This window comes from Lepidochelys kempii, chromosome 11 (assembly GCF_965140265.1).
Source record: "Lepidochelys kempii isolate rLepKem1 chromosome 11, rLepKem1.hap2, whole genome shotgun sequence".
Lineage (NCBI taxonomy): Eukaryota > Metazoa > Chordata > Testudines > Cheloniidae > Lepidochelys > Lepidochelys kempii.
In genome coordinates this window covers 44132860-44150468 of record NC_133266.1, presented here as the reverse complement: position 1 = coordinate 44150468, position 17609 = coordinate 44132860, and the positions used below count along the sequence as shown (strand labels likewise).

At 37.7% G+C, this 17609-nt stretch overlaps 1 protein-coding gene across 19 annotated transcripts in view; it reads right to left on the bottom strand.

Moving 5' to 3' along the window:
• Nucleotides 1–17609, bottom strand: part of AGPS (alkylglycerone phosphate synthase) — a 180230-nt gene that overhangs the window by 33338 nt on the left and 129283 nt on the right. For 17 of the 19 annotated variants that reach the window (XM_073305970.1, XM_073305969.1, XM_073305972.1 and 14 more), the window contains 3 exons: nucleotides 12274–12386; nucleotides 7133–7180; nucleotides 3209–3278 (listed from right to left, as the gene is read on the bottom strand). In XM_073305970.1, coding sequence (XP_073162071.1) covers nucleotides 3209–3278; nucleotides 7133–7180; nucleotides 12274–12386 — 231 coding nt within the window. The remainder of the gene's footprint in view (nucleotides 1–3208; nucleotides 3279–7132; nucleotides 7181–12273; nucleotides 12387–17609) is intronic. The other 2 variants (XM_073305965.1, XM_073305967.1) reach the window with 1 other exon arrangement.

Below are 17609 nucleotides of genomic sequence, written 5' to 3'. Positions count from 1 at the left end.
AGCCTAAATTAATAGTATCCAATTTGCAAATGAATTCCAATTCAGCAGTTTCTCGCTGGAGTCTGGATTTGAAGTTTTTTTGTTTTAAGATAGCGACCTTCATGTCTGTGATTGCGTGACCAGAGAGATTGAAGTGTTCTCCGACTGGTTTATGAATGTTATAATTCTTGACATCTGAATCGAGAAACTGCTGAATTGGAATTCATTTGCAAATTGGATACTATTAATTTAGGCTTAAATAGAGACTGGGAGTGGCTAAGTCATTATGCAAGGTAGCCTGTTTCCTCTTGTTTTTTCCTACCCCCCCCCCCAGATGTTCTGGTTTAACTTGGATTTAAACCTGGAGAATGGTCAGTTTAGATGAGCTATTACCAGCAGGAGAGTGAGTTTGTGTGTGTATGGGGGTGGGGGGGATGTGAGAAAACCTTGATCTATGCAGGAAATAGCCCGACTTGATTATGTAAAGAGTTGTCACTTTGGATGGGCTAGCACCAGCAGGAGAGTGAATTTGTGTGGGGGGGTGGAGGGTGAGAAAACCTGGATTTGTGCTGGAAATGGCCCACCTGTTGATCACTTTAGATAAGCTATTACCAGCAGGACAGTGGGGTGGGAGGAGGTATTGTTTCATGATTTCTGTGTGTATATAAAGTCTGCTGCAGTTTCCACGGTAAACATCTGATGAAGTGAGCTGTAGCTCACGAAAGCTCATGCTCAAATAAATTGGTTAGTCTCTAAGGTGCCACAAGTCCTCCTTTTCTTTTTGGCTATAACATGGGATCTTGAAGTCAAGTAGTTTATAGTGGAGGTAATGAGATAGATCTTCCAGGATGCAGATGACCTCATTGAGAAACGCAAACAAAAAAGTGCATTTCTATGGTGGAAAGGCCTGCCAAATTACTGGTGTGCATATACATCAAATAATTATTGCTGACTGGTTAGTATTACAGCAGCACCCAGAGGCTCCAACCAAGATTTGGGCCCCATTGTGCTAGGCACCGTACAAACAGTCCCTGCCTCTAAGAGCTTACCATTTAAACAAACAAGACAAAGGGTAGTAGAAAGGATGCATTTATCCCCATTTTATAGATGGAGAACTGAAGCACAGAGAAATTAAGTGACTTGCCCAAAGTCATACAGAAAGTCAGAAGCTTGAAACTGAACATAGAACTCTCTAGTCCCAATCCAGAGACTTAACCACACAAAGTCTTCCTTCCTTGCTGAATGATTGCCTTTTAAAACACGCTTAAGTCCTACAATTAAAAACAGCATTGAGTACTGAGTTTGTAGATTGGAGCCAGGAACTCCTGGGTGCTAATCCTGGTTCTGTCACTTACTCAGTTTGTGGCCTGGGGAAAGTCACTTATGGCCTGATTTTCAGAGGTAAAGAGCATCTGCATCTCCCAAAAGGTCAGTGGGACACCTGGATGTTTAGCACCTCTAAAGATCAGTCCATTAGGATTTACAATTCAATTTCTTTATCTGTCTGGAAAAAAACTTGCCATAAAAGGGGGTGCAAATTAATGTTTGTACAGTTTTTTAAAGGTGAAAATCACAAATAAATGCCAAATTTATGTACATGCAGTATTGTTGTAGCTGTGCTGGTCCTAAAATATTAGGAAGAGAGAGAAGGTGGGTGAGGTAATATCTTTTATGGGACCAACTTCTGTTGGTGAGAGAAGCTTTTGAGCTTACACAGGACTCTTCTTCAGGTCTTGGAAACTAACTGAAAGCGTCACTGCAAGGGCCCTACCAAATTCATGGCCATGAAAAACACGTCATGGACCATGAAATCTGGTCTCCCCCTGTGAAATCTGGTCTTGTGTGTGTTTTTACCTATACTACACAGATTTCACAGGGGAAAACAGCATTTCTCAAATTGGGGGTCCTGACCCAAAAGGGAGTTGCAGGGGAGGTTGCAGTATTGCCACCCTTACTTTTGCGCTGCTGCATTCAGAGCTGGGTGGCCGGAGAGTGGCAGCTGCTGACTGAGGGCCCAGCTCTGCAGGCAGCAGCACAGAAGTAAGGGTGTCAATACCATACCATGTCATCCTTACTTCTGTGCTGCTGCTGGTGGCGAGACTGCCTTCAGAGCTGGACTCCCAGCCAGCAGCTGCTGCTGCTCTCCAGCTGCCAAGCTCTGAAGGCAGAGCTGCCGCCAGCAGCAGTGCAGAAGTAAGGGTAGCAGTACCACAACCCCCTACAATAACCATGCAACACCTCAACACCTTTTTTTGGGTCAGGACCCCTACAATTACAACACCGTGAAATTTTAGATTTAAATAGCTGAAATAATGAAATTTACAATTTTAAAAATCCTATGACTGTTAAATTGACCAAAATGGACCGTGAATTTGGTAGGACCCTGGTCATTGCTAAATACAAGGTGGAACACATTTCAAGTAGTTAGCACATTTCAAGGGACCATTTAGGGTGAAGTTTCCCATGAACACACAGAGTCATAAGGAGGACAGGAAGGGGGTGGGGAACCAACCTGAGGGCGGGGGGTTGTTCGTGGGTTACAGATTGTTGTAATAAGCCCTAAATCCAGTGTCTCTATTCGTTCCATGATTTAAAAAGATAGGCCTGTGAGCTTAAATTCATTAAACTTTGGCAGCCATTAAAAAAGTGTTGTGCAGGTTTCCTTTGAGGAAGGGGACTGAGAGGTCAGATATGGAGTGATTGCTTTGTGAAAAAAAGAGTGTTCACTTACACATGATCAGATGTTTTTATCTTTTATCATGCTCCTGTGTGAATTCATTTGAGAGCGCAGTGATTGTCTGGTTTCATCCACATAGTTGCTCTTGGGACATTTAGTGCACTGGATGAGGTCCACTGCATGTTGTGATAGGCATGTGTCTAGCAAAACTTTGCCAGACAGTAAAAATCATGGATTTTTACCTTATTTAGTTAGCAGTGACATACTGAGTTAGTTTCCCAGAAGCTGAAGAAGAGCTCTGTATAAGCTCGAAAGCTTGTCTCTCTCATTAACAGAAGCTTGTCCAATAAAAGATTACCTCACTCAACTTCTCTCTAAATTTATGTACATGTAAAAAAAGGCACAGCCCCAACAGAGAGTTTTGATTAATCTTTTCAAGTCTAAAGAAAGTTTGCATAAAGAATTTGAAAAAAAATCTTTATGGTTTCTATATGATTCGTTGGGTACGGAAATAGTCATACCAGAGCAGCAGAGAATAAAAGAGTGACCTACCCGAAGGTAAGCGATGACAAATGTCAGCATGTAACCTCTCTGTCCATTATCTTCTCCAGCTGCCAGACCACTGCAATTGATGACAGTTAATTATTAACATGGATTTCAAGTGAACTGTTTTTCACAGCTTTCCAATAAAAATAATAAAATACTTTGGGTCAAGAAATTTATATGCAAATAGATCAGCAACAACTTCAACCTGAAATGGTTTCCAGTTTAAACCAGAGTTGAAATTTGTTTCAGGTCACCTAGCAGAAATCCTCCTATTTTTTAAAAACAATGTTTTATCCCTGGTTGTTGAAAGGCCCACACGAAGAAGGGGAACTGATCATACAGACCGGGTAAACAGTGAAACTCGCTATACATGGAATAGTTATGTACAAAATTAACAATCTGGGGCGGGGGTGGGGGGAGTATTTCTCAGTGATGCTAAGCATAGACATTACTTGTAAAAATCGTAGGTAAAAAATTCCATCAGAAGTGTGATTTTTTTTTAATGTGACTGAAGCTTTTAGAAGACAGTAAACTGCTAGTGTTAAAAATGTGTCCACTACACACTTTTAAATCTATTCTGTTTGTAAAACCCGAAATTTCATCTTATTTTAAGTTGGATACAGAATTTGGGTAATCAAGATGATAGTCTAAAAAGTTTAATATTAAAAATTATATATGTAAACCTAAAACTATCAAAAGGTATGTATTCTTACTAGATGTTTGTACAGGGTCTAGAACAATGGGGCCCACACCATCACTGGGGCCTCTAACTGCCACTATAATACAAGTTATTACTACTAATCATGCAATTGTCATGACTTCCAGATAAGGAGGTTTCAACCAGGAATTAAGGTTGAAAGACCCGATGATTAATTCAGGGTAACGTATTACAGAGATTGTGCAATTATCCCGAAGTCTAGCACTATAATCCCAGGAAATTCAGAGTTAAGATTAAACAAAAGAAATGCAAACATATAGGGAAGTGCACAGTTAGCACACCAGAACTCTGTCTCATAACAATACCATGTAATAAAACATAATTATGATTAGCGTGTACAATAGACTATATTAAGCAGATTTTAAAAGACAATAGGTTTTTTTTTTTCCTCATTTTTTCCACTCTTCATGTCACGAAGGCAGCACTAAAGTTGTTGGATGCCTTCATTGTGCATTTCCACATCTTAACATGTTTGTCTTTCAAATTAAGCTTAAACTCTGGATTTCCTGCATTTTCATAGATTTTTCAGGGCAGAAGGAACCATTACATCATATAGTCTGGCCCCCAAATTGTGTTTGACTGAAGTGCATCATCCAGAAAGCCTTCTAATCTTGATTTGAAGATATCATGAGATGGAGAATCCACCATTGCATTTAGTTGTTTGTTCCAAGTGTCATTCAACCTCACCATTAAAAATCTGTGCCTTATTTCTAATTGGAATTTATCTGGCTTTAGCTTCCAGCCATTGATTCTGGTTATGCCTTTCTCTGCTAGACTAAAGAGCCCTTGGGCATCTAGTATGTTCTCCCCACAAAATTAATGATACATTGTAATCAAGTAATCTCTCAATCTTCTATTTGACAAGATTAACAGACAGACCTCTATGTTTCTCACTGTAAGGCATTTTCTCCAACCTTCAAATAGTTTTTGTGGTTCTTTTCTGCACTCATTCCAATATTTTGACATCCTTTTAAAAATGTGGGAACCAGAACGGGACACAGCATTCTAGTGTATGTATCATCAGTGTAATATACAAAGGTAAAAACCACTTTCCTACTCCCCTGATTATACATCCAACTATTTCATTAGCCCTTTTAACCATAGCATTGCTCTGGGAGCTCTTGTCCATTATGTCCCCTAAATCCTTTTCAGAATCCGTGCTATCCAGGATGCATTACCCAATTATGTAAGCATGACCTTCCTTCTTTGTTCCTAGATGTAAGACTTCAAAATTTGGTTATTTTAAAATACATTTTGTTTGACTAGACCTAGCTTAACTAAGCAATCCAGATCACACTGTATGACTACCTTGTCCATAGTTATAATGCTTGTTGGGTTTTTTTGAATAATTACACCATTACCTTACCTTCAATTTAATATAATTTTATATCGAGGAATTTCTTTCTTTCTTCCTTTTTTTTTTTTTTTAAGATTAAAAACTACATACATGAGCAGTTAACAAAAAATGAAGAGAGAGCGTTACTATGTGATATTTATAATTATCTGAACACATGTAATATCAGTTTGAAATCTTTTTGGGCCAGATTCACCAGTGTGTTCTGCCTGCTTTACTCCAGTCTGGAGCAGCATAAAAGTCAGTTTCTACCAGCTCCTGTTGTCCCCCCCCCCCCCATACACACACAGTTTACCCCTCGATAAAATTCCATCCAAACTCTCCCAGTTTCCTCAGTTTGTGCCTGTCCTTCCCTTCCTTCCTGTTCTCCCTCTTGAATAGGTCTGGTGCAATGGACAGATTTGGAAAATAAACATTTAGGATTAATGGTTTTGCCATTCTTCGTAACTAAAAGTTTCTTCTCCAACAGGGGATTATGGACAACAATCTTCTACAAAGAATTCCAGTAAGAACTGTTTTCTTGAAAAATGGCTGCCCTCTCCTTTTATCATCAACTTAAATGGACCCAATTTTCAGAAAGTATTGAGCATCTGCCCTCTGAAAATCAAGCTCCTTTATTGTGTCTCAAAGTGAGCACACAAAAATGGAAGCACCCCATATTATTTGTATTACCATAGTGCCTAGGTCTAGAACCTCATTGTGTTAAGACTCTGCACAAACAGAACAAATAAACCACTGTCCCTGCCCCATTTGTTAGTTTTGAAAAGATAGGCCTGAGTGTAAGATGTTCCTGATTCCTTTTCAATATTTTCTCACCAGAGGTTTATTAACCCCAACTTTTTTTCTGTATCAGTGCTACAACCACCAGCTTTAAGAACTGAACAAGAAAACGTAGAATGAAACAAGTCATAACACTGAGCTGGAGATGAAACCGCTTAAATCTTCATGACTCCATTTAAAAAAAAAACTTCTACTTATCTATATTGTTCTTTAATAGACTCCACATGTGTCAAGAGAATATAAAAGGTTGACCATAGTTCCAAAGTTAAGAGGATTGCCATAAGAAGAGGTAAAAATTAAATGAAGTTAAGCTTTTCTTAGTAGATTCCACACAGTTCCTAGATAAAAAAAATCCTCTAAATCAATCACTGGTGTTTCTAAAATAATTCACATTGAAAATGGAGAGTTCAAAGAACATTTTCCTCAAAACTAAAGGAATGCAGCCGGAAAATCTCAGAACAGCTTGTAAAACTTTAGCCTACTCTCCATATGTTTGATTAAACTACTAAATTTGGCTTTGCCTCTCCCCTACAGTCAATGGGATAGTGTCCTCCTGAACACTCGCCTTGCTCTTCTCTCAATACACAAAAAGCATTCCATACAATCAGGAATATAAGGTAAGAGTTTTGGACAGGTGAACTTTGCTTTTCTGTTAATTTTAAGTTATTTTCCATAAGCAAGATTTATACTTCATTATATACTTTCTGCAGTCATGTAGTAAAAAGCTCATCAGTGTGAAGTAATGTGAAAAGCAAACAATCTCTCTAAACAGCATCAGTTAAAATAAAGATCTCTGCCTATTTGTTGTTGTTCACTTGGAGATTTAGTAAAAAGCTAGGAATGTGAGTCTCAGTGATCAAATATGATCAAAACAAATGTTAGTAGCTTAACATCAATATTTCTTCAAGTGATTAATGACTTGATTAGCCCATAGCTGAACAGACTATGAAGCGAAAATGAGATTTAAATTTTAAGCCCTGAATGTAAAAAGATGCTTGAATCAGGTGCTTGAATCAAACTGCATTTACAACAAAACCTGACTCATTACCATCACTGCAATGTCCTTGATGCTACGTACTTTTGCTTCCTTAGATGTGAATGGGACTTAATTCCTGGTTGTTTTTTCCTAGACAAAAATGGACAAGATTTAACTGATCTCATCTATGTTAATATTGAAATTTTAAGTGGTCATAGTTCTACGGGTTTTTTTTACATAATACTTCATTCAGCTCTGCTAGATCAATCAGTTTTTCATGATCAATCTTTCTATTAGATTTAGTTCAGATTGCATAACTCCCTAGTTTCAGTTTTGTATGAACCAAAAAACCTCAAATTCTGATTGGCTAAAAATTACTGGGTTTGACCATTACAAAACTGCTGAATCTTGGTGCTTTTGTAGCTAAATAGCTTAAGGTTGCTAGCGTAACAAAACAACACTGATTGCTAGTTTCAGGAAAACTTCTCCCTGATACCGAGAAAACAAAGATTCAGCAACAGGTTTATGGGAACCTTTTGACATATTAAACCTGAGAGTCAGAATAAAACCTGGCAACATTTGAGGTTTCTCAGGTTCTAGTTTTAGACTGAAGATTTCCTCTCGGAGAAAGACCATATCTGTGTGTGTTTTGGATAACACCGAATACTGTTTGTGTTTAACAAATTATTATAACATTCTTGAATCAGATCATGTTTGTTCAAGGGCTGTCAAGTGATTAAAAAAATTAATCACGATTAATCGCACTGTTAAATAGAATATCATTTATTTAAATATTTTTGGGTATTTTCTACATTTTCAAATATATTGATTTAAATTACAACAATACAAAGTGCACAGTGCTCACTTTTGCTTTTTACAGTGCAAATATTTGTAATAAAAAATATAAAGAAATAGTATTTTTCAATTCACCTAATAAAAAGGTTGCACTACAGTACTTGTCTCATGAAAGTTGAGCTTTTAAAAATAGAATTATGTACCAAAAAAACTGCATTCAAAAATAAAACAATGTAAAACTTTAGAGCTTACAAGTCCACTCAGTCCTACTTCAGCCAATCACTCGGACAAACAAGTTTGTTTACAATTTGCAGGAGATAATGCTGCCTGCTTCTTGTTTACAATGTCACCTGAAAGTGAGAAGAGGCATTCACATGGCACTATTGTAGCTGGTGTTGCAAGATATTTATGTGCCAGATGTGCTAAAAATTCATATGTCCCTTCATGCTTCAACCACCATTCCAAAGGACATTCATCCATGCTGACGATGGGTTCTGCTTGATAATGATCCAAAGCAGAACAGACCGACGCATGTTCATTTTCATCATTTGAGTCAGATGCCATCAGCAGAAGGTTGATTTTCTTTTTTGATGGTTCAGGTTCTGTAGTTTCTGCATCTGAGTGTTGCTCTTTTAACACTTCTGAAAGCATGCTCCACACCTCATCCCTCTTAGATTTTGGATGGTGCTTCAGTTTCTTAAAGCTTGTGTGAGTGCTGTAGCTACTTTTAGAAATCTTGTATGGTATCTTCTTTGCGTTTTACCTTCAAATTTTCTGTGAAAGTATTCTTAAAACAAACATGTGCAGGGTCATCATCCAAGACTGCTATAACATGAAATATATGGCAGAATGCGGGTAAAACAGAAAAGGAGACATACAATTCTCCCCAAGGAGTTCAGTCACAAATTTAAACTAACACATTTTGTTAACAGGTTTCAGAGTAGCAGCCGTGTTAGTCAGTATCCGCAAAAAGAACAGGAGTACTTGTGGCACCTTAGAGACTAACAAATTTATTTGAGCACAAGCTTTCGTGAATGCATCTGATGAAATGAGCTGTAGCTCACGAAAGCTTATGCTCAAATAAATTGGTTAGTCTCTAAAGTGCCACAAGTACTCCTTTTCTTTTAACTTACGGTTTCAGAGTCAAAGTAAACAAGTGCAATGGATTATGTCAACTGTACAAATGTGAAAAGAAAAGGAGTACTTGTGGCACCTTAGAGACTAACCAATTTATTTGAGCATAAGCTTTTGTGAGCTACAGCTCACTTCATCGGATGCATACTGTGGAAAGTGTAGAAGATCTTTTTATACACACAAAGCATGAAAAAATACCTCCCCCCACCCCACTCTCCTGCTGGTAATAGCTTATCTAAAGTGATCACTCTCCTTACAATGTGTATGATAATCAAGTTGGGCCATTTCCAGCACAAATCCAGGTTTTCTCCCACCCCCCACACAAACCTACTCTCCTGTTGGTAATAGCTTATCTAAAGTGATCACTCTCCTTACAGTGTGTATGATAATCAAGGTGGGATTATCTTATTAAACTGGAGTCTGTTTCTGAAGCTTTTCTGTTGCAAAATTGCCACCTTTAAGTCTGTTACTCAGTGACCAGAGAGGTTGAAGTGTTGTCCTACCGGTTTTTGAATGTTATGATTCCTGAGATCAGATTTGTGTCCATTTATTCTTTTGCGTAGAGACTGTCCGGTTTGGCCAATATACATGGCATTGTACAGGGGCATTGCTGGCACGATGGCATATATCACATTGGTAGATGTGCAGCATGTCATCTGGAATGCTGACCAAAGCATGAAGGGGCATATGAATGTTTAGCATATCTAGCTTGTAAATACCTTGCAATGCCAGCCACAAAAATACCATGCGAACGCCTTTTCTCATTTTCAGGTGACACTGTAAATAAGAAGCAGGCAGCAGTATTTCCCATAAATGTAAACAAACTTGTTTGTCTTAGTTATTGGCTGCACAAGTAGCAGCACTTAGTGGACTTGTAGGCTCTAAAGTTTTACACTGTTTTGTTTTTGAGTGCAGTTATGTAACAAAAAAGATCTACATTTGTAAGTTACACTTTCATGATAAAGAGATTGCACAACATTACTTGTATGGGATGAACTGAAAAATACTATTTCTTTTGTCATTTTTACAGTGCAAATATTTGTCATAAAATATAAAGTGAGCACTGTACACTTTGTATTCTGTGTTGTAACAGAAATCTATATTTGAATATTTAGAAAAACCAAAAATATTTAATAAATTTCAATTGGTATTCTATTGTTTAACAGTGCTATTAATCGCAATTAATTTTTTTAAGTTAATCGCATGAGTTAACTGTGATTAATTGAGAGCCTTAGTGTTTTTTTTTTGTTTGGTTGGTTTTTTTTAAGTCTTTTTACAAATAATTTCTACCATCAAATTACTACTATGGAAAAATAACTGAAAAGACCTGGACTGATTAACCACTGGTCTTAATGTTTTTTTTTTTTTTTTAATTATCTAAATATTTCCTAATTCTGAACTAATTAACTCACTCTCTCTCCACAGTTCTATTTCCATTTTAAAAATGAAAGTAAACTTCTAAGGAGTATTATTTAAACAAATATTTCAGCACATATATGTTTTTATGCAATGTGATATGATCCAAAATTATGAGAATTCCATCTTAGCTCTTCCACAAAGTTCTGAGAAAATAAGTAGTATGTGCAGGACATCTCAGCAGAATACAGATGTGTTCAAATATATGAAATTACACCATTCCACAGATATCTTAATAGTGGCTCCTTGAATTCATAACTAAGAGATATAGGTTGGATTTACATACTCTTGTATTCACCAGGTGAGCAAAACTGGAATGGCTCTAATAGTAGACTATTAAGTCGCAAAGGTGCTTTGGGCATGAGTGAGCAAAGACATTGGGGCCACAGAGAAGGCAAGAGATGGGGAGACTTGTATTGCTCAGCAGCAACACAAACCCACCAATAGAGGAACAGTGCTGAAAGAGGTGTCTTATTTTTCGTTGGCTTGAATCTTATGGCTGCAACAAAGGGCATCATAATTGTTTTAGTGGCATGAGACCTGAGGACTCTGGTCTAGAAAAGAAACCCCCCAATGAAGAGGGATAAAAATGAAAGTAATTTACAAATAAAAATGGAGCTAGAAGCTTAAACTGATCAAAATTAAGCCTCACTTTTATTACTATATGCAGAACGGGTAGCTCCACCTATAGCTAAGATTGCCTAATACTTTCCATTTATAACACCCTGTTTTCAATGCAGTGAATGAAACAGGGATCCTGTGGAAAAAGTCGTATGTGATCATGTTATTAAAGAGTTATTATATATACACACAGGGGGATGATTTATGGTTGCACTAGCAGCTTTAATTCTGGCGTTTGTTAACGTCTGAGTGCTTGTCTTTGCCACCTTATGTTCTTGTGTATTTTTATATGTAATAGAAAAAAAGCTAATAAAGTGCACTTAAAAAAAAAATCACGGGAATTTTATATATTCAAGAGTGACCAAAGGATACCATATTGTTTGTTAAACATGCTTTTCCGAACCACCTATGGAAAATTTGGTTTACAGTGCGAGTTCAAAAAGATGGTCTAGAAGCACAGAAAAACTTAATATGAATTTATAAAGTACAGCACTGACTGCTTAATTCAAAACATATGAAAAGTGAAACTGAGAATTAGAATTAAAAGTGTTAGTAAGGAGAGTAAATAATAGCAAAGAGTTTGTTTAAAAAGGAAATAAAAATGCAGTTCTGACAAATGAGATCTTCACCATGATTTTCATCAATCAGTCTTGTAATCAATCAAGCCAGATGGACAGAAACCACCCTATCATTACTCAGCCTGTTACTGAAGTGAAATGTTTTCTGTCCCTTTGTAACAGCACAACACAATCAGTGACAAGGGGTGGGATGCAGCTAATTCATCAAATTCCTTTGATTAAACACAATTTCCCCTTAAAACAAGCTTCCTTTTTTTATATGCTCTAGTCATTATTTCCAAATATTAACCTTATAATTTTGTCTCCCTCCTCTGTGCTTTAGGAAGGACGCTACTCTAGTGTCACAAAATAGCAGCCAGTTTCCAGGTCTACAAGTCTGAACACTATGACTAGCATGAAAGAAAGCTTTAACAACATTTCAGATTCTATATTTAGTCAGATACTGTAGTAAACTGTATATCTAACCTGCAGTTTCTCAAATTAAAATGTTAATCAGAAAATTAAATGGCTTTTAACTGTAAAGGGAACATTATATATTTAATTCTACAGATTTTCATTTTAACTTTATAAAATGGTTTAAGGACATAAAACACATAAAATTTCCATTTTGTTTTTGTCTTAAAAATGCAGTAGCCTAATTTTAATTGGGAAATTTAACAGACACTCCATATCAGAAATAAAATGCCTTGAAAATCATACCTAAATTTGGCAGCAATATCATAAACTTGCTTTTCATGCTGAAGAACCTTCTCTCTGTCACCCTCAAAGAGTAATGTAGCTACACACAGTTCGTTGGGATCAAATCCTTTAAACTGTGAAAAGAAAATATCTGTATCATGTTATAGTCCACATGGCAGAATCCAGGCTTAAGTAAATCTACTTTTTCCTTTTCCTTCAACTACACATAGGTACAATGTACTCAAAGTCACTTTGGGTTAGCAAGTATTCTTGTGGGATAGGAATAGAACAGTAACTAAAGAAAACAAGTTGCACAGAATGTTTCAGATATTTCCTAGTCTATTTTCAAGCACTCTTGACATCATTCATAGAAATTTTTGTGCACTATACTGAACAACTGAAGAAGAATACAGACATTTGAAATGTTATATGACAAATTACTAAGTGGAGGTGTTTTACACAGCACAGGAACAAGGGAATTTAATGTTCCTCTTAGAAATTCTTCCATATGAAAATTATGCCCTTAATGTTACTGCTTTCACCTCAACACCACTGGGAGGTGGCAGTGACGTGATCCCAGACAGTTTCATTCTACTGGACTTGCAGAGGGAAAGCTTCTGCACTGTTAAAGGCACTTTGAATAGAAGGGCAGAGAGGAAAGATGAACCTATCTGTTTGGAGTCTTGATTCTCCAAGCTGTTAGAAGGAAACATGTGAACCCTTCTGTTCCTACTTAATATTACTCTACAAAAATGATAAAGAAAAGCAACCAGAAGCATGAGTCACTATGCTGGTCAAGCACTGTTGCCAGAAGCATTATCATTCATGCAATCCTGGACCGGGGAGTGCACTATAAGGAAAGGAGGAAAATAAACAAGGAAGAAGAATTTAAAAAGTAGGGGAGGAGTATACCACAAGTGCAAAAGCAGAAGGGGAAGAAACTTCATCAAGGGGTTTGATATTATCTTGGACTGGAAGTGCATTTAGTCTCTTGTTCCAAGAATGAGAGTTTGGAGCTTTGGTAGGTGCAGGGTCAAAGATCAATGAAGATATTCCAAGAGAGGGACAGGCTTGCATATTGCTCTTTAATAGTCACTGAAAGCGTATTCACTGACTCCAGAAAGCTTTCACCAAGTAGAGAATTTTAGGAAAGGAGTGGGGAAGAATATAAAGTAGGAGGAGGTTGCAGAAGGCCCTTCCTATTGTCCAAGTGGAAAGGGTCAAAGAAATGGGTATCGACTAAGAAGTGTGTTGTATAAGGAAAAGAGAGAGCTAAGCACACAAACAGAAACAAAACGGGAACAAAAAGAGGTACATGAAAAGAGAATAACTTTACTGTCAGGGCAGAACTGATAAAAACAATCAAATTAATAATGGACTTTAGCTTAGGTATGCATATAAGAGATACATAAAAATATACATTATTACATACAAACCAACATGTTACCTAGGCGGTAAAGAAAGGCATCCAAAAGTTTGCAAATGCCAGAACTAAAGTTACCTGTGAAGTCTTAATTAAGCTCTCAAGTGCATGCATTAGGATACACTAACTACGTGATCATTACTATTTTTTCCACAGCACACTGCCTCGTTTACTGCATGGAATAAACAAGTTCACTGAATAAGCAGCTATTCAATATTTTGCTTTATGCTGATCGTTCAAGCTCCTAGGCCTTATATACTTCACACTGATCAAACCCTTATTTGGATACAAGATTACTAATTTCCTTATGGAAATTTCTATGGTGCTCACTGTAGCATCTGAATGTGTCACAAACATGAATTTATTTTCACAACATAGCTATGATGCAAGTTATTATTCCAGTTACATAGATGGGAAACTAAGATAGACATTTGTGATAGATGTATACTAATGCAAGAAGTATGGAGAATAAGCAAGAAGAACTCGAAATGGTAGTAAACAAAACACAACTATGACATACTTGGCATCACAGAGACTCGGTGGGATAATATGCATGACTGGAATATTGCTATAGAAGGGTATAGCTTTCTCACAAAGGACAAGAGGGAAAAAAGGAGGCGGTGGTGTCATATATATAAAAAAATGTATACACTTGGACTGAAGTTCAGATGGAAATAAGAGACAGCCTTGTTCAAGGTCTCTGGGTAAGGCTAAAAGGGCAAAAAACAAAGGTGATGTCATGGAAGGGGGTCTACTACAGACCACCTAACCAGGAGGAAGAGGTGGATGAGGCTTTTTTAAAGCAACTAACAAAATCATCCAAAGCACAAGACTTGGTAGTAATGGGGGACTTCAACTACCTAGACATCTGTTGAGAAAATAACATAGCAAAGCACAACAAATCCAACAAGTTCTTAGAATATATTGGAGACAATTTTTTATTTCAAAAGGTGGAGAAAGCTACTGGGGACAGGCTGTTCTAGATTTGATTTTAACAAATAGGGAGGAACTAGCTGAGATTTTGAAAGTGGAAGACACCAACTTTTTGGGTGAAAGTGATCATGAAATGGTAGAGTTCATGATTTTAAGGAACAGTAGGAGGGAGAATAGCGAAATAAAGACAATGGATTTCAAGAAGGCAGACTTTAGCAAACTCAGGGAGCTGGTAGGTAAGATCCCATGGGAAGCAAGTCTAAGGGGGAAAGGAATTGAAGACTGTTGGCAATTTTTCAAAGAGACATTATTACCGGCATATCCCACTGCGTAGGAAAGATAGGAAGTAGGGCAAGAGACCACCCTGGCTTACCCAGGAGATCGTCAATGATCGGAAACAAACAAACAAAAGTCCCACAAAAAGTGGAAACTAGGTCAAATTACAAAGGATGAATATAAACAACACAAGTATGTAGGGACAAAATTAGAAAAGCCAAGGCACAAAATGAGATCAAGAGACATAAAAGAGTAACAAGAAAACATTCTACAAATACATTAGAAGGAAGAGGAAGACTAAAGAAAGGGTAGGCCCGTTACTCATGGCGGCTTGGGGGTGGGGGAGGTAAACAATAACAAAAAATGTGGAAATGGCAGAGGTGCTTAATTACTTCTTTGTTTCGGTTTTCACCAAGAAGGTTAGCGGTGACTGGATGTCTAACATAGTGAACGCCAGTGAAAATGAGGTAGGATCAGAGGCTAAAATAGGGAAACAAATTAAAAATTACTTAGAAAAGTTAGATGTATTCAAATCACCAGGGCCTGATTAAATGTACCCTAGAATACTCACGGAGCTGATTGAGGAGATATCTGAGCCATTAACAATTATGTTTGAAAAGTCATAGAAGATGGGAGAGATTCCAGAAGACTGGAAAAGGGCAAATATAGTGCCAATCTACAAAAAGGGAAATAAGGACAATCCAGGGAATTATAGACTAGCCATCTTAACTTTTATACCTGGAAAGATAATGGAGAAAATAATTATGCAATCAATTTGTAAGTAAGTCAGCATGGATTTGTCAAGAACAAATCATGTCAAACCAACCTGATAGCTTTCTTTGACAGAGTAACAGGCCTTGTGGATAGAGGGGGAAGTGGTAGACGTGGTATATCTTGACTTTACTAAAGCTTTTGATACTGTCGCGCACGACCTTCTCATAAACTAGGGAAAGGCAACCTAGATGGAGCTCCTATAAGGTGGGTGCATAACTGGTTGGAAAACCATTCCCAGAGAGTAGTTATTAGTGGTTCACAGTCATGCTGGAAGGGCAAAACGAATGGAGTCCCGCAAGGATCAGTTCTGGGTCCGGTTCTTTTCAATATCTTCATCAATGATTTAGATAATGGCATACAGAGTACACTTATAAAGTTTGCAGACGATAGCAATCTGGGAGGGGTTGCAAGTGTTTTGGAGGATAGGATTATAATTCTAAATGATCATTGTTAAAAAGTGCCAGGGGTGGGAGGGGAGAGAGACACAATAAGAAGGCATTTTCAGAACATAAACAGCCATACTGGGACAGACTAATGGTCCATCTAGCCCAGTATCCTGTCTTCTGACAGTGGCCAATGCCAGATGCTTCAGAGGGAATGAACAAAACAGGGCAATTATTGAGTGATCCATCCCCCATCATCCAACCCCAGCTTCTGGCAGTCAGAGGTTTAGAGACACCCAAAGCATGGGGTTGCATCCCTGACCATTCTAGCTAATAGCCATTGATGGAACTATCCTCCACGAATTTATCTAATCCTTTTTTGAACCCAGTTATATTTTTGGCCTTCTCAACATTCCCTGGCAAAGAGTTCCAAAAGTTGACTGGGAGAATGAAGTAGTACTTTTGTTTTAAATCTGCTGCCTATTAACTTCATTTTGTGACCTTTGTTCTTGTATTATGGGAATGGGTAAACGGCATTTCATTATTGACTCTCTCCACACCATTCATGATTTTATAGATGTCTATCATATCTGTCTCTTTTATAAACTGAACAGTCCCAGTCTCTTTAATCTCTCCTTTTATGGAACTGTTCTGCACCCTTAAATCATTTTTGTTGCGCTTCTCTGTACCTTTTCCAATTTGAATATATATTTTTTTGAGTTGGGGCAATTGAACTGCATGAAGTATTCAAGGTGTGGCATATCACGGATTTATATAGTGGCGTTATATTTTCTGTCAGTATCTATCCCTTTCCTAATGGTTCCTAACATTGTTAGCTTTTTTTCACTGCTGCACATTGAACAGCTGTTTTCAGAGAACTACCCAAGATCTTTCTCAAGTGGTAACAGCCAGTTTAGATCCCATCAGTTTGTATATATAGTTGGGATTATGTTTTCCAACACGCATGATGTTGCATTTATTGCTATAGAATTTCATCTGCCATTTTGTTGCCAAATCCCTCTGTTTTGTAAGTTCCCTTTTTAACTCTTTGCAGTCAGCTTTGGTCTTAATCATCCTGAGTAATTTTATATTGTCTGCCAATTTTGCCATTTCAGTGTTCACTCTTTTTTCCAGATCATTTATGAATATGTTGGAGAACAGGTCCCAGTACAGACCCTAGCAGGATCCTGCTATTTACCTCTCTCCATTCTGAAAACTGACTATTTTTTCCTACCCTTTGTTTCCCATCTTTTAACCAGTTCCTGATCCACGAGAGGACATTCCTACTTATGACTAGGGCCCTACCAAATTCACGGTCCATTTTGGTCAATTTCACAGTCATAGGATTTAAAAATAATAAAATTACATTATTTCAGCTATTTAAATCTGAAATTTCACGGTGTGGTAATTGTAGGGGTCCTGACTCAAAAAGAAGTTGTGAAGGATTTGCAAGGTTGTTGTGTGTGTGTGTGGGGGGGGGGGGGGGCGGGGTGTTGCGGTACTGCTACCCTTGTGCGCTGCTGCTCGCGGTGGCCCTGCCTTCAGAGCTGGGCAACTGGAGAGCAGCG